General features: G+C 48.8%; 1 protein-coding gene across 1 annotated transcript in view; it reads right to left on the reverse strand.

The window, feature by feature from the left end:
• Positions 1–17,997, reverse strand: part of CFAP46 (cilia and flagella associated protein 46) — a 102,704-nt gene that overhangs the window by 72,627 nt on the left and 12,080 nt on the right. The window contains 6 exon segments of the mRNA XM_027597015.2: positions 28–158; positions 333–456; positions 1,800–1,920; positions 2,038–2,266; positions 6,122–6,312; positions 8,520–8,618. Coding sequence (XP_027452816.2) covers positions 28–158; positions 333–456; positions 1,800–1,920; positions 2,038–2,266; positions 6,122–6,312; positions 8,520–8,618 — 895 coding nt within the window.

Consider the following 17,997-nt stretch of genomic DNA (forward strand, 5'->3'; position numbering starts at 1 on the left):
CTGGTGCGCGGGTGGGGGCCCTGGTACCTTTCTTCGGCCGCACCAGCTTCTTCACCTTCACGTTGTCATACAGGAGACAGAAGCGGCTCGCCGCCCGGCACACATCCCACACACCTTGCCTCCGGGCAACTTTGGCGAGCTCCGCCCAGATCTGGATTCTGCTCACCAGCCAGGGAGAAGGGCAACACGTGAGGGGCAGCGAGATCAGGAAGCTCCCAGACCTGCCGCCGCTGCACGAGAGGGCACCTGGTGGCTCCACGTGGCAGGGCCCCACGCGCCTCCCTCCAGGGCGCCGGCACCGGGTGCCCACGGGGCTGTGCCACCTCACCCACCTCTCCTTGTCATTCTCACTCCCCAGACGCCGCAGATGCCCAGCAGCTTTGTCCACGCTGATGATGTGGTGCCGCGCCTTCGCAAACAGGTAGGTGAACCGGCCCCTGGATGTCCCCATGGAAACTGAGGGTGGCAATTGAAATGCCAGGCTGACGTCAGAACAGTAAGGGACCCAGGACTGGGAGGGGCTGTGTCTGTGTCCTGGGGGCCGGGAGCCACGGGCATGGCCGCCTCATGCAGCGGCTGGGCTCTGCTGGTTCTGGTGGAGCCTCTCTGGTGGGTTCTCCCTCACATCGACCCCTGCCCGACACCCCCCACCCACCCTCATGGCCTGACCCTTTGATCTGCTCGGTGGTGGAGGCTCCTTCTGGTGCACGGAGCCCAAACTTCGAGAGCTCGGGCTCCCTGAGCGCTGGGATGCCCAGCACAGTGGTACAGGGTGCCCAGCACATGCTAATCCCCCTCAGCCAACGTGCCAGCCCTGGGGAGCCAGCCCTGGGGAGTCAGCCCTGGGGAGCCAACCCTCGGGAGCCAGGCCTGGGGAGCCAACCCTCGGGAGCCAGCCCTGGGGAGCCAGCCCTCGGGAGCCAGCCCTCAGGAACCAGCCCTCGGAGCCCCCTGAAGCCCTCTCCTTGCAGGGCCACAGGGCCTTCTCCGGCTGGATTACTGGCAGGCCGGCAACACACTGGCTGATCGGAGCACGTCAGGACTGCTCACACAGCTCTACCCTTGCCGGGGTGAGGTGGAAACCCAAGGTGGCACCAGCACAGCTCAGAGGAGCCCCACGGCCAGCAGAGGGCCATGTCCCAGAGCAGGCCTCTCCCACCGCTGGGGCATGACAACTGGGGGAGCAGAGCGTTGGGGCAGCCTTGGGTGGGGCTCCCCGGCCGGGCACAGACCTGCCATCCACAAGGATGTGATGCGCTGGGCCGATCAGTGATGTGGGCAAAACTGAGCCCCCAAAAAGGTATGATGAAACCCTAACCCCCACAACCTCCAAATGTGACCTTATTTGTGTCTTTACAGGGGTGATCGAGTTACAATGAGATCCTTAGGGTAGGCCCTAATATGTTATGACGGATGTCCTTAAAAAGGAGGAACTCTGGACCCAGAGAAACAGGTACAGAGGGAAGACGCTGCGAAGACACGGAGAAGACTGCCATCTGCAAGCCAAAGGGGGCTGGAGCCACCCTCCGCCCGACCTCAGGGGGAGCTCCTAGCCCTGTTGCCACCTCATCTGGACCCCGGGCCTCCAGCCCGCTGGTCGGTCCTGCGGTGAAGGAGGTCCTTGGTGACAGAGGCCGAGCTGAGACCCAGCCTGGCTTTTTCAGAGCCCCAGACTGCTCGCACATCAAGGCCTGGGCAGGCAGGTGCGGACCTTAGGTGGAGCACAGCATGGCCCCCACATGCCAGGGCGGCTCCTGAGCAGAAACATGCTGGGCTCCAGGAGTGAGGACAGTGTGTACCTTTGGCCTCGTTCTCACTGTCGAGCACAATTTGGAAGGTGTCGGGGGCTAGCACCAGGCCGGCATTCACCAGGAGAGCCCGCTTCTTCCTGACGCTATCTTTTGGGATAGCTTTTTTTGCCTGCAACAGGAAGAGGTGGTATGATGAGCAGGCTATTACATCATCTAAAGCGACCCTGTCCTGTGCTGTGTGCAGGCCCCCAGTCCCTGGGCAACCCTGCAGAGGCCATGATGGCACCTGCTCAATGGCCATGATGGCCTTGTCCTCAGCACGCTCAGGGGACTGGTACAGCATGGCACACAAGTGCAGCCGGTTCAAGGCCATGGTGAGCTTGTCCTGGTAGAGGCCGAGGCTGTCCAGGAGCATGGCCTTCTGCAGGTGTTGCATGGCCGGCTCCAGCCGGTGCTCGTCCTCCTCGATGTGTGCTATCTCCATGTGGACTTGGCAACGGAGCAGGACCATGAGGCTGGGGAGGGACAGCACGGTGTGACACAGGCCCAGGGCATGCTGACTTCCTGTGAGACCCTCCCGGCGCCTGGGCTTCCCAGCATCCTTCAGCTCCCGCCTGGCTTTGCCCAGAGGACTCACACGAGGGGACGAGCAGGGAGGTCCCTGCAGAGCAGCTGGGACCTGGGTTCTGGGGCTGAGAAGCAGCAGGTCAGCAGACTGGGGACCATGCCAGTGAGACCTGCTGGGTGGAGGGCTCAGCGGACATGGGAAGCTTGCAATGCTACCGCCACCACCTCTGTCCGTAGGTACCATCCCACCCACCACGCCCCACCACTGCCCGCCGCCGCCGACAGAAGCCTGCTCTTTGCCCCCCAGGATGGGGCCCTGCTCTGGTCTTAGCAGCTGAGGAACACCCCCCACTCAGAACGGCCGCCGCATCCCATGGGCCCTCACCCCTGCCTGGCTGCTTCTCTGGCTGGGCCTCTGAAAGCATCTGCACACGTCACTGGAGTGTCCTCAGAGCTTTTCCACCCACAACGGGCAGAGACCCCACATCACAGCCGCTGCCCTGGGACACCAGCATTAGCAAATCCGACAAATTCGGCGGAACACAAGTTCTGCAGGACCCTTGAACTGGCTGAGCGCAGATGGAGGCGTAAATGCCACATGGTATGCCTGTGACCTCAGGGACAAGGACACAGGAGTGCCTGCGGCTTCACCCACGCCCGTGAGGGGTCCCTGGTTAGTGCCGGGGTGTGGTCCATGCGCCTCGTCAGGGAACCAGGTTCACAGACTCTGTCCAGAATGGGCCATGTTTCTGGGGCAGGCCCTGCCCTGAATGATGCTCCTCTGGGCAGCATGAGCCCGGACCCCACAGTGGGAGACCCGTCCAGGGCTGACTGAGCCGAGGAGCTGGCTGAGGCAAGCCAACAGCACACGCTCAGCACAGGGGGCTACACAGAGGGACAGCCCACATCAGGAACAATCTGGCAGAGCACGGGGCCACTAAGCCAAGGAGGCGAGATTGGAGCTCAGCCTGGGCAGTAGGAGTCACAGGCGGATGGAGTGAAGGGCTCTGCGGTGCCGGAGACTGGACATGCAGGAGCCTGTCCAGCACCAGACATGCTTAACTCAACACCTATTACAACAAAAATGAACACTTCTCCAAAGAAGATGGCAGAAGCCAAGCACTCCATAGTGCATCACCCACAGTGTCCAGCACACAACAAATAACACTAGATGTGCAAGGAAAGAGAAAAGTATGACCCACAGTCAGGATACAGGAAGGGCCAGATGTTGGGTTTACCAGATAAATCCTTCAACTCAGATATTAAAATACAAATATAAATGTATTCAAAAGCCTGAAGGAAGACAATACTAAGGACAGAACAGATATGGAATCTCAGGAAAGGAGAACCCGCAGAAACCGGAGACGCTAGAGCTCAAAACAGGAATATTTGAAGTTGGAAAGCTCCTGCTTGGGGCTCACAGCAGGCTGGAAACAGGGGGAGGAAGAGCCAGTGGTCCTAGAAGTCATCCATTGGAGGAACAGATTGAACAAGATTTTTAAAACGAGCAGAGGCTTGGGACCGGCGGGCTGTATTCAGGACACGTGCAAGCTCAAGTCCCAGGAGGCAGAGAGCGAGGATGAACAGATAACAGCTAATAATTTCTGATGAGAGGCCCTGTCACATGTCTAAGCATCTCAGTAGACCCAAGTAGGAGTTTTTAAAGGCTCCGGGGAATACCACAATCAGAACTCTGAACACAGAAAGGAGCAGAAAGGCACATAGTGAATGGCAGAACCACGCTGAAAACAGTGCACCCTTTTATCAGGAACTATGATGGCCAGAATAAATAAAACAGCCTCTTCAAAATGTTTAAAGAAGAAAAATATCTGTAAACCCAGAATCCAATAACCAGTGACAATAGTCTTCATAGATGAGAGTGAGGTAAAGTCAGTTTCAGATCAACAAGAGTTCTTCACCTGCAGGAAGGTCTTTAGAGTGAAATAAAGCAGGTGGGAACTTGGATGTGTGCGAAGGAAAGAAGAGCCAGTGGGATCAGCAAAGTAGATAAACATGAGAAACTACTATTTTCCTCTGTAATTTTCTTAAAAACAAACAAAACCACTGGCTGTATGACCAAATGACAGCACGGCAAGGAGAGGTAGATCTGTTTATACGTAAGATACATCACACCATGTCCAGACGTGAAGCCCACGACCACAACAGCTCCAAGGCAGTGGGTGCTGCGAGCGGGGAGCAGCACTGCAGGGCTCCAGCATCGGGACGTGCGGAGGGGTGCGCAACCGGCCCACGTGGACTTCGCTGCCTGAGGACCTGTATCACTAGCCCTTGAACAACCCGCTGCCCCAGGACTCATGGTGGAGAAACAAAGAAGCCAGTGAAGGAAGTGGGGTAGGATTCTAAAAATTAGCCTCAGGGAAGGCAGGGAAAGAGCATCAGGAAGCAGAAGGGATGGCAGAAAGAAATGAGGTCAGAGACAAGCTCAGTGCAACACCAAACACAGAGGAGCTAGAGCTCCAGCCACCACACACATGGTCCCAGTAGATGAAAGGAAGATGGGTGGATGCTGCCCACCGGATGCATGCTTCAAAGCCTAAAACAGCATCTCCTGCCCCTCTTCTCCCTGCTTTACCTTTTAGCAGTAGGCCTAAAGGCCTTTTTAGCACTTAACACAGCCAGCCTACTGAAAGCAGAGTGGAGATGTAGGTGTGGGTGCAGGTATAGATGGTGGCGCAGGTGTGGGTGCAGGTGCAGGTATAGATGGAGGTGCAGGTGTGGGTGCAGGTGCGGGTATAGATGGAGGCACAGGTGTGGGTGCAGGTGCAGGTATAGATGGAGGTGCAGGTGCAGGTATAGATGGAGGCGCAGGTATGGGTGCAGGTGCGGGTATAGATGGAGACCCAGCTGCGGGTGCAGGGGCAGATATAGATGGAGGCGCAGGTATGGGTGCAGGTGCAGGTATAGATGGAGGTGCAGGTGTGTGTGCAGGTGTGGGTGCAGGTGCAGGTATAGATGGAGGCGCAGGTGTGGGTGCAGGTGCAGGTATAGATGGAGGCGCAGGTGTGGGTGCAGGTGCAGGTATAGATGGAGGTGCAGGTGTGTGTGCAGGTGTGGGTGCAGGTGCAGGTATACACGGAAGCGCAGGTGTGGGTGCAGGTGCAGGTATAGATGGAGGCGCAGGTGTGGGTGCAGGTGCAGGTATAGATGGAGGTGCACGTGCAGATATAGATGGCAGTGCAGGTGTGGGTGCAGGTGCTAGGCTGTACACCCTCACAGCACCTCTCTAGGGCCTGCTGTTGTGCCTGGCCCAGGGCAGGTGCTCAGCAAGTGTGTGATGAATGTGTCCAACCCAGTGCGGACAGAAGGCATGGCATTCCACACTTCAGCACTGACCCATCTGTGCTCCAGACACCAGGTGATGGGCCTGGCTTCACAGCCAGTGGGCGCCACACTGTGGCCGTGGCAGGCTCTTCCACCAGAGCTTGTGGAGCAGGAACAACTGGGTTCTGGTGCCGGTCTTGGGAGGAAGTTGGACCTGAACTGAATCTTGCCGTCAGTGTGTGCCTGCAGCCTCGTGGAGCCTCGGTGCTGGGACCCGGGCCGGCCCTAACTTTACGTCAGTCGGTGGGGGGGGCCCCCAGCGCTGCCTGGGCCCCACTTGTGGCCTCGTCGCTGCGGCAGCTCTGCAAGCCCTTTCTGATGCTGGTAGATTTTCCTGCCAGCACCGCTTTTTGGGGAAATGAGCTGGATCTCATCTCTGTCCTGGTGTCGAAGGGTCTGCCCAGCCCTCTTCCACATGAGCATCCCCCTCTCTGAGCCCAGGATCAGGAGGCACAGGCTACCTGTCCACCTTCTCCAGGATGTCCGCGATGTTGGTCAGCGGCTTCCGCAGGTGGTGCCGCAGGTTGTGCTGCAGCAGTGGGAGACACGTGTTCCACTGGGTGGTACACACCACGTGGATGAGCCCGGGCTCACCCAGCCGCACGGCGCGCTGGAGTGCCACGTCAAGTCTCTGCACTATGTTCAGCTGGGTCTGCACGAAACACACAGGCCAGTCTGTGAAGACTGAAGGGGAGTCCCGCACACCACCTGGGGAGCTGGAGGGTCAGGAGGCAGCAGGTGGGGCCAGGGCCCAAAGTCTGAGTCTGTCTGTGGCAACGGCCCATGTCACCTTTTCTAGAAGGGACTGGTTGTCTATAAGATACTTCCTTAAAAGGCTTAGAATGGGCTCTGCACACCCACGGATCTCCTTCTCTTCCATGAGCTGATTCCATCCAAGTGTGCGTATTTCCCGGGCTTACATATTCACCGTGGCCTACAGCCAGTTATGTTTGCCACCCAAAGACCATCTTCTCTCTTCTGTGCTACAAGTGTGCTCCCACCAGCCAGTCTCTGGTCCCACATTCGAGGATGTGTGGAAGCGGTTTACAGCCCACGCTTCCGCAGAGTCCCCTGGGGCTGCCCGCCAATCCTAACTCGGCCACGTCCCACGGCCTCTGGCTGCCAGCACCCTCACGCTGCACCTCCGCGTATACCTGCACCCGCACCTCCACCTGCACCTCCATCTATACCTGCACCTGCACCCACACCTGCGCCTCCGTGTATACCTGCACCTGCACCCACACCTCCACCTGCACCTGCACCTCCATCTATACCGGCACCTGCACCCACACCTGCGCCTCCATCTATACATGCACCCACACTTGCACCTCCGTGTATACCTGCACCTGCACCCACACCTCCACCTGCATCTGCACCTGCACCCACACCTCCACCTGCATCTGCACCTGCACCCACACCTGTGCCTCCATCTATACCTGCACCTGCACCCACACCTGTGCCTCCATCTATACCTGCACCTGCACCCACACCTGCACCTCCATCTGTACCTGCACCCACACTTGCACCTCCGTGTATACCTGCACCTGCACCCACACCTCCACCTGCATCTGCACCTGCACCCACACCTCCACCTGCACCTGCACCTCCATCTATGCCTGCACCTGCACCCACACCTCCACCTGCACCTGCACCTCCATCTATACTCACACTGCCTTCTGAACTGGCACCTGAAGCCTCCCGACCAGTACCAGCGGACAGAAGCCAAGGGACTGAGCTCAACACAGCCGCCCGCCACAGCCCCTCGGGCCACGTGCTCTGCTGCAGCCCGTGATAAAACCTGGGGCCAGTGTGCTCTGGAAGCCAGGTCCTACACAGCCCTGGTCAGGCTTCTGCCAGGTGCTGGACAAGGTCAAGGCTAGAAGAGCCACATGAGCAAGTCCAGCAGGAACATGAACATCCACCAGGCAGCAAGGAAGGCGCCATGCGGAGCCTACTGCAGGTGCAGAGGACGGAGCCCTGTGCCTGCTGCTGGCCTCTGGCCGTAAGGCTCTCTGGAGGCACCATGAGCTGATCCACGAGTGCCCGCCTCAGCTCCACATCAACACTAGTCACCACTACTCTGTTCCAGTAGATTCTTTTCCTTTAAAGCTGCAAAAATTCTCATTAAAGAGTAGTCTAAAATAATCTCTGGATCCCTTTCCTGGCAGGGCTGCCGGTCCAAATCCTACTGCGCTAAATAAGCCGATGGGAGAGAGCAGCCAAGCTCATGTCGCCTGTAAATCTTTGCCACCATGTTTAGACAGCTGCTGCCACACCAGCTCATCGGAAAGAAGCTGCCTCCTCTCCGACGGCAGAACGAACGTGGCAGACAAGGCCACCATCTCCAGGTGGAGCAGCTGAGGAAGAGCAGCTCTGGTGAGCACAGTTCCCCCTCCCAGCGGGGTCCTCTGGACTTTCCCTGCCTGGACTGCCCGCCTCTCCCCCCAACGCGCCCCTGGGATCCCCGCCTGCCCCCCACGTGCCCCTGGGATCCCCGCCTACCCCCCCACCATGCGCCCCTGGGATTCCTGCCTCCCCCCACACATCCTGGGGTCCCTGTATCCCCAACAACCTCTGATGACCCTCTTCTGCCCACCTCTGGATCCCCAGCCCAGCACGCAGGCTGCATGAGCCCCACACGCCCGGCAGGCCAGATGACCCTGGGAGCTGTGGGGGACAGTGCTTGCTGCTATGGAGAATGGCGGCCAGTCCTGGTGGGGCTCCTGCCAGAGAGGCTGTGTTCACAGGTGGGAACCCGATGCACAGGAGGCCGGCCTACGTCCCCGTCACCTGGGAGTCAGCAGCTTCCAGGAAGTGTGCAAAACCGCTCAGTGATGCTGAGCCTGCTCAGGGGTTTACCTCAACGGCTGCTCGGACATAGATTTTAATTTTACTTTCGAGTCTTAAAGCTTCTAATTCGTACTCCAGGCATTCGATTTCAATCAGCTTCCCAGGATCCTGCAGGACACACACAGTTTTTGTATACATGGGAGATTTTTACTGAAAGCAATCACACACATTCATTAACTTCAAAGACCATTTTAAAATACAACTAACTTACTAGGTAGAAATTCGACAAGAAAACATAAGAGAATACAAAGACATACAACAAAAACTTAAAATGTTCCCCCAAAATGCAAAGATTTAAATGAGAAAGCAAACAAAGTTTTTTTGATACCTTTTTAATCGTGGGGGGAAAAGGATAGTTAATTTCACTGGACACTGAATTTTTACTTGAGTACACCAACTTCAGATAGCAAACGTGTTTTGTTTTACTTATCCCTGATAGGGTTAGGATGAGAGCGCCCTGCTTGGTGGAGGCAGAGGTGTGGGCAGCAGGAACCCGGGACTTGTCTTTGCGGGGCACACTGTGCTTCTACCAAACTGCGAAGCTTTCTGCATTCCCTCCAGCTGTGACTGTGGTGAGAGCTTCCCCACGTCCTCTCCCACGCTGCTGAGTGTGCTCAGTCTTGAACTGTAGCCAGTCTAGGAGGTGTGTCTCTGTGAGTTAGTACAGGATGTACACTGGTCTCCGCCTCGGTTCCCAGCACAACTCCTGGAACCCCTGTAATGCTCTAAGTGACAGAGCACCAGGAGCATCTTTCCTTCTGAATATGTGACTCCCGTGGGCTCCTGGGTACACAAAGACCAGCTCTTCCCAGAGTAGTCAACATCACAAGTAATGACATTCCACACCTTTTCTTCTCTCTATCCACACATCTTCACCGGGGGAAGTGTCTATCCAGAGCTTTCCCCCCCCTTTTTTTTTTTTTTGGTTGTTTTCTTGATACTGAGAGTTCTCTGAATATTCTGGATATGAAGCCCTTTATCAGATATGTGATTTGCAGACATTTTCAGTCAGGATCTGGTTTGTATTTTCACATTTTCTGAATAGTAGCAAAGAACAAAGGTTCTTCATTTTAACAAAATGTATCAATATCTTGTATGAATTATGCTCTTGATATCAAATCTAAGAATTCTTTGCCTAACTCAAAGTCACAAAGATTTAATTTTTTTTTTCTAGAAGTTGTATAGTTTTGACTCTCACATTTAGGTCTACAATGCATTTTGAGCTAATTTCTGTATATGGTGTGAAGTAGGGGCCAATGTTTTTGTTTTGTTTGTTCTTGTTTTTGTTTTTTACCGTGTGGCTATTCACCTGCTGCAGTACCATTTGTTTAAAAGATGACTTTATCCACCGGTTGCCATTACACGTCCGTGGAAAGTCAGCTGGCCATATGTTTGCGGGTCTGAGCCTGGACTCATTCCATCTACATCACTTCCTTCAGGCCAGCACCACACTGGCTCGACTACTGCGCACCCACCATACGTCCTGGAGTGACGTAGCGCCCATCTTCTGACACTTGTGCGTTTCCAGAGCTGCTTTGCGTTAGCTTGGCTCCTTTGCATTTCCATGCAAGTTTCATGATCAGTGTGACCATCTCTGAGGCTCTCCTACGAGGACTCTGCATGGGAGTGCGCCAGAGCCGCCATCCAACCCGGACAGAGGCCTGTGATTCACATCAGTATCTTCATTCTAAACAGCCAATGACCTTTTGAAGAGATATAACTATTTTTTAAAAGTCTTTCACATTTGTTCATGTACTTGCCCTTTCTGGGGGCTGCTCTCTATTTTCTGCAGATCTGGACTTCCATCTGGTGCCACTTTCTTCCACCTGAAGAGCTGCCTCTAAAGTTTCTTGTAATCTGGGTCAGACTCTTTCAGATTTTACATATTTTAATAAATACTTTACCTCTGTTTTTTTTTAATTTTAAAGATTTTTTAAAAATTTATTTGAGAGAGGGGCGCCTGGGTGGCTCAGTCGTTAAGCATCTGCCTTCGGCTAAGGTCGTGATCCCGGGGTCCTGGGATCGGGCCTCACATCGGGCTCCCTGCTCCGCGGGGAGGCCTGCTTCCCCCTCTCCAACTCCCCCTGCTTGTGTTCCCTCTCTCGCTATGTCTCTCTCTATAAACTAAATAGATAAAATCTTTAAAAAAAATTTATTTGAGAGAGAGAGAGAGCACAGAGAGAGAGGGAGAAGCAGGCTCCCCACTGAGCAGGGAGCCCAATGCAGGGCTCAATCCCAGGACCCCAGGATCATGACCTGAGCCGAAGGCAGACAATCAACCAACTGAGCTGGTTTTGAAAGATACTTTCCCAGTGTAGATTTTTAGGTAGATAGTTTTCTTGTTTTCATATTTTAAATATGTTGATCTTATGTCTTGTGGCTCGTATTGTTTCCAACAAAAAGTTGGCTGCCATTCTTACCGGTGCTCCTTAGTACATAATGTTTTCCCCCCTTTAAAGATGACCACATTTAGAATTTTGACCCATTATTTCTCAATATACTTTCTTCTACTCCCTTCTTTCTCTCCTCTCCTTCAGGGACTCTGATCATACACAAGTGAGTCTGCCTGAAGTTGCCCCATGGCTCGCAGAAGCTCTGTTTTTCCATGTTTCTCCCGTTTCATTCTGGGTGGTGCTAATCTTTTCCTCTGAAATGTCAACGCTGCATTATTTTTTAAAAAAATTTATTGAGGTATAATTGACAAATAAAATTGTATATATTGAGTGTAAATGTGATGATTTGATATATGTATACATTATGAAATTATAACCATATCAAATAAATTAACAAATCAATCGCCTCACATATTTTGTTTTGTTTTTCTTTTTAGTGAGTATGCCTAAGATCTACTCTTTAGGAACTTTCAAATATACAACACAGTATTATTATTATTTTTTTTTAAAGATTTTATTTATTTGACAGAGAGATTGACAGCAAGAGAGGGAACACAAGCAGGGGGAGTGGGAGAGGGAGAAGCAAGCTTCCCGTGGAGCAGGGAGCCCGATGCGGGGCTCGATCCCAGGACCCTGGGACCATGACCTGAGCCGAAGGCAGACGCTTAACGACTGAGCCCCCTAGGTGCCCCTACAACACAGTATTATTAACTACAGTCACCAAGCTGTACATTAGAACCTTAAAACTTATTCCTCTTATAACTAAAACTTAGTCCCGTTTGACCAACATCTCCCCGCTTCCTGCACCCCCTAGGCCCTAGCAAGCACCATTTTATTCTGTTTCTCCATCTGGCTACTTTCACTCAGCATAATACCTCTAGACTCATCCATGTTGCCACAAATGGCAGGATTTCCTCTGTGTGTGTACACATACACAGTCTGTATTATATAATTATATATATATATATATAACTATGTTGTCTATAGACTGTGTATTTCTATGTGTACACACACATTTTCTTTATCCATTCATCCACTGACAGGTTGTTCCCATATCTTGGCTATTGTGATTAATGCTTCAGTGAACACGGGGGTACAGATATCTCTTTGAGATACTGATTTCACTTCCTTTGGATATATTCCCAGGAGTAGAACTGCTGGATCATACTGTTGTCTATTTTTAATTTCTTAAGGAACTTCCCCACTGTTTTCCATAATGGCTGTACCAATTTACATTCCCACCTAAAGTGTACAAGGGTTTCCTTTTCTCCACTTCCTTGGGCATCTGAAGTGGGGTAGAAGCCAATACTTGTTACCTCTTATATTTTTGATAATAGCCATTCTAACAGGTGTAAGGTGATACCGTGGTTTTGATTTGTATCTCCCTGATGATGAGTGATGTTAAGTACCTTTTCATGTACCGGTGGTTGGCCATTTGAGTATCTTCCTTGAAAAAATGTTTACTTGGGTCTTTAGCTCATTTTATTCATTAGATTATTTGGGGGTTTTTGCTACTGAATTGTATGAGTTCCTTATATATTTTAGATATCAATCCCTTATCAGATACATGGTTTGCAAATATTTTTCTCCTGTGTCATAGGGTGCCTTTTCACTGTGTGGACGGTTTCCTTTGCTGTGCAGAAGCTTGTAGTTTGATGTAGTCCCACTTGTTTACTTTTGCTTTCGTTGTCATATTCAAAAAATTGCCAAGACCAATGTCAAGAAGCTTTTTCCCTATGTCTTCATATAGAAGGAGTTTTATGGTTTCAGGTCCTAAAGGTCTTTAAACCATTTCCAGTTAATTTTTGTGAGTGGTGTAATATAGGGGTCCAATTTCATTCCTCTGCATGTGGACGCCCAGTTTCCCCATCTTGTGTTATCAGTGCGCTTGTCAAAGACATTAATGTGTGTGGGTTGATTTCTGGGCTCTCAATTCTATGCCATTGTTCTATGCATTTACTTTTAAGCCAGGACCACACTGTTCTGATCACTACAGCTTTTTAACATAGGTGCACATCAAGAAGTGTGATGCCTCCAGCTTTGTTCTTCTTTCTCAAGAGTGCTTTCGCTCTTCAGTGGTTCCATACAAATTTTAAGACTTTTTAAAAATTTTTGTGAGAAAGGCCATTGGAATTTTGATAGAGATTGCGTTGAATCTGTACATGGTTTTGGGTAGTATAGACATTTTAACAATTTTAATTCTTTCAATCCATAAACATTGACTATCTTTCCATTTATTTGTGTCTTCCTCAATTTCTTTTATCAGTGTCTTATAGTTTTCAGTGTATAGGTTTTCCACTTCCTTGGCTAAATTTATTCCTAAGTATTTATGGTTTTTGATACTATTATAAATGGGATTGTTTTCTTAATTCCTCTTTCAGATAGTTCATTGTTAGTGTACAGAAACAACTGATTTCTGCTGATTGTGAATTTTGCAACTTTACTGAATTTGCCTCATTAGTTCTAACAGTTTTTGGTGGAATTTTCCCTGTAGCTTTTCACCATGGAGTATGATGTGAGCTGTGGGCTGGTCTTAGATGACCTTTGTTATGTTGCGATAACATTCTTTCTATACCAAATTTGTTGGGAGTTTTATCATGAAAGGATGTTGAATTTTGACAAATGCTTTTCTTGCATGTGTTGAGATGATCATATGGCTTTTATCCTTCTTTCTGTTAATATGTTGCATCACATTTATTTGATTTGTCTGCGTTAAACCATTTTTGCATCCTCAGGATAAATCATACCTGATCTTGGCATATGATCTCTACAATGTGCTGTTGAATCTAGTTTGCTGGTATTTTGTTGAGGACTTTTGCATCCATGTTCATCAGGGATACTGGCCTGTGGTTTTCTTTTCTTGTGGTGTCTTTGTCTGGCTTTGCTACCAAAGCGATCGAGGCCTTAAAAATGAGTTGGGGAGTGTTCCTTTCTCTTCAGTTTTTTTTTTTTTTTAAGCGTTTTTAAAGGATTGGCATCAATTCTTCTTTAAATGTTTGGTATAATTCACTAGTGAAGTCATCTGGTCCTGGGCAGTTCTTTGTTGGGAGATTTTTTATTACTATTTCAAACTACTTACTAGTTATCAGTATATTCAGATTTCCCATTTCTTCATGATTCAGTCTTGGTAGATTGTGTGTTTCTATAAAACAGCCAGAAAAGAAGATGATAATAATAAGTCCTTACCTATTAACAATTACTTTAAATATGAAGAACGAAATTCGCCTATTAAAAGACAGAGTACTGAATGTATTAAATTTTTTCTAAAAAGACCCAACTATCTGCTGCCCACAAGAGACTTACTTCAGCTACTTTCTTATAGGTTATCCATCTTGTTGGGGTATAATTTTCATAGTGTTCTCTTATGATCCTTCATATCTCTGTGGTATCAGTGGTAATGTCCCCTCTTTCATTTCTGATTTTATTTGAGTCTTCTCTTCTATATATGTCTATTAAGCCCATTTGGTCTCAAGTGTAGCTCAAGCCCAATATATCCCTAATGATTTTCTGTTTGGATGATATATCCACGTTGAAAGTGAAGTCTTGCATATCCCTGCTATTATTGTGTTGCTGTATATTTCTGCTTTCAGATCTGTTACTACTCGCTTCATGCCGTTAGGCGCTCTAATGCTGGGTATGTATGTATGCACAATTGTTACATTCTCTTGATTAATCAATTGTTTATCATTATATAATGATCTTTTTGTCTCATTACTTTTTTTTTTTTTTACTTTTGGATAAGTAAGTATAGCTACTCCTGCTCTTGTGGTTACCATCTACATGGAATATCTTTTCCCATCCCTTCACGTTCAGCCTACATGTGTCCTTAAAGCTGAAGTAAGTCTCTTGTGGGCAGCATATAGTTGGGTCTTTTAAAAAAAATTTAATACATTCAGTACTCTGTCTTTTAATAGGTTAATTTAGTCCTTCATATTTAAAATAATTGTTAATAGGTAAGGACTTACTATTATCATCTTCTTTTCTGGCTGTTTTATAGCTTCTTTTTTCCTTTCTCCTTCTGTGATTTGATGATTCTCCAGTGTGGTATGCTTTGACTCTTTTCTTTTAATCTTTTGTGCATTGTGCTTTGTGGTTACCATGAAGCTTACAGAAAACATCTATAGTCATGACAATCTATTTTAAGTTGAAACAACTTCACTCCAATCACATACAAAAATTCTACCTTTTTACTACTCCCCACTGCATTTTATATTTTTCATGTCACAATCTACATCTTTTAATGTTTTGTATCCATTAACAAATTATTGTAGCAAGTTATTCTTAGTAATTTTGTCTTTTAGACTTAATACAAGGTGAAATGATTTATACACCATTACAGTATAAGAGTATTCTGATGTAACTATATACTTACCTTTACCAGTCAGTTTTATACTTCCGTATATTTTCCTGTTATTAATTAATGTCCTTTCACTTCACCTTGAAGAACTGTCTTTAGCATTTCTTCGAGGGCAGGTCTAGTGTCGATCAACTCCCTCAGCTTTTGTTTGTCCGGGACTGTCTTTCTCTCTCCTTTGTTTCTGAAGGACAGTTTTGCTGGATAAAATATTCTTGTTTGGCAGTTTTTCCCTTCAGCACTTTGAATATATCATCCAATCCCTTCCTGGCCTGCAAGGTTTCTGCTGATAAATACATTGAGAGCCTTATGGAGATTCCCTTGTATCAGATCATTTTGGTTCTCCTGCTGCTTTCAAAATTCTTTTATAATAATAATAATTTGTATAATAGAACTTTGGCACTTTTATTATCATATGACTTGGTGAAGTCTTCACTGGGTTGAATCTCTATGAGACCTATGAGCTTCGTGTACTTGGATGACCAAACCTCTTCTCCAGATTTGGGGGGTTTTCAACCATTATTTTTTTTAAATCAGTTTTCTTGCCCCTTCCTCTCCCTTTGCCTCTGGGACTCCCATAAAGCAAATACTGTTTTGCTTGCTGGTATCCCATAATTCACATAGGCTTTCTATTCTCTTTTTCATTTTTTCTCCTCTGGAAAATTTCAAATGATCTTTTAGTTTACAAATTCTTTTTTCTGCTTGATCAAGCCTCCTATTGATGCTCTCCACTATACTTTTCACTTCATTCACCGTATTTATTCTTCGGCTCCAGGATCAAAAACTCTCTATTTGATTGTTTTTTTAAATGATTTTTATCACTATTGAACTTCTCATTTTGTTCACACATTTTTCCTGATTTCATTGTGTATCTGTGTTCCTTGTAGCTTGCTGAGCTTCCTTAAAACAATTATTTTGAATTATTTGTCTGGCAATTCATATACCTCCATTTCTTTGGAGTAGGTTATGGGAAAATTGTTGTGTTTCTTTGGTGGTGTCGTGTTTCCTTGATTTTTTGTGTTTTTTGTAGCCTTGTGTTGATGTCTGTGCATTTGATGAAGTAGTCTCTTCCAGACTTTACAGTCCAGTTTCGGTGGGGAGAGACCTTCACCTGTGGGTGGGGTGAGAATGCCAGCGAGGTAGGATGTGGCTGGCAGCTATCATGCTAGGGAAAGCCCAGCGTCATCGTCTCCATGCAGCTCCATCAGCTGAGGTTAGCCTCAGCAAAGACTGTAGGATTCTTCAACAGTCAAGGCTGCTGGTCTCTAGTTTCAAGGTCTGTTGGGGTCCTTGGTGGCGAAGGCTGCTGGGGACCTCCTGATCACTTTTTCTCCCACAGGGAATGTCATGGCCATGGGGATCTCTTTTGGCACTGGATCTGGGTTGCAAGCACCCTAGCAGTGGTGGCACGGATTTCTGGTGCACGGGCGCCAATGGAGCAGTCGTGGAGCTGAAGACTACACCGAGTGCTTGCGCAGCAACAGCAGGTCTGGGGTCCTGGGCACTGGCTAGCTGACAGAAGCCATACTGTGTGTGACACAGGTGTGTGTCCAGTGGCCAGGAAGCCGGAATCTAGATCTAACTGCTTTAAATTCCATGGCAGGAACTATTCTCAGCCCTGTGTAACTCTGAAGACTGGTCCCCGGTCTCTGGTTAGGCGGGCCCCTCTCCACCTTGTGTAGTTCCCTTCCACACGTGCACGAATCAGAACTCAGCTGAAGACTCCAAGGGGGAGCCTCTGGAGCTCTCCAGAAGTCTCATTTTGTGCAGTTCATTCCTCTCTGGTGCTCTGTCCTGTGAGCTGGAGCTGCTCCGTCCTCCTGACTGCCACCTCCTCCTCAATCCAGGTAGACTGTCTTAGGTTTCACCTGTGTTCCCCTCCCTCGCTGAGTCTGCAAAGTCTCTAGGCAGTAAGCTAGGTGATGATGAGACTCACCCCCATTTGTTCCCCACCTCTCAAGCTTTGCTTTCCTTCATTATCTGTTGTTCAGTGTCTTGAAAAATACTGTTTCATATATTGTTTGTTTTTTTTAGTTGTTTCAGGCATGAGGGCCTTTTACCCCAACTTGGCCAGAAAACGTTCATTTCTTTCACTATGTCAATTTCATATTCTTTCCCCCTTTTAAGAAAAGGTTCACTTATTCCTCAACAATCATACAGAATGACAAGTTTGTTTTTGTTTACCATTACTCTTAAGAGGATAGTAAAATGTCAGGCACTGCAGTTCAGTGTTGGAAATCTAACTCTGCCTCACAGTCACTTCTAGTTTCCTCGATTATGACTCTTCCCTCTTGGTTGATGTTGCTCCAAACGGATCCCCTGGAGTGACTCAGCTCTTGGACTTCTCAGCCAGGAGGCTCGTCAATGCAGGGAGACCCTCTGAAGAAACAGCTGACAAACCCTGAAAATCTGAACATGCCCTTTTAGGGAGACTGTAATGATGTTAACATCCATTCCTCTGTTCAACAAAATCTGCCGAGCACCTCTGAAGTGCCAGGTATTACGCTGGGAAATGGGGCTACAACAGCAAATGGATCAGGCAGGTCCCTGTCCTCCAAGAGGTTGTGTTCTCATAGCAAAAATGGACAATCACCAAGTAACACATAATCTTACCAGGAAAATATAACAATTCCAATACCCATAAAAAATGACAAATGTACACTGTAAAAATGAGATATTCATATTTGCAGGGAGAGATTTAACACATTTCTCATAGAAATCAAGAAAGTCAATGGATAAA

This window comes from Zalophus californianus, chromosome 15, assembly GCF_009762305.2.
Source record: "Zalophus californianus isolate mZalCal1 chromosome 15, mZalCal1.pri.v2, whole genome shotgun sequence".
NCBI lineage: Eukaryota > Metazoa > Chordata > Mammalia > Carnivora > Otariidae > Zalophus > Zalophus californianus.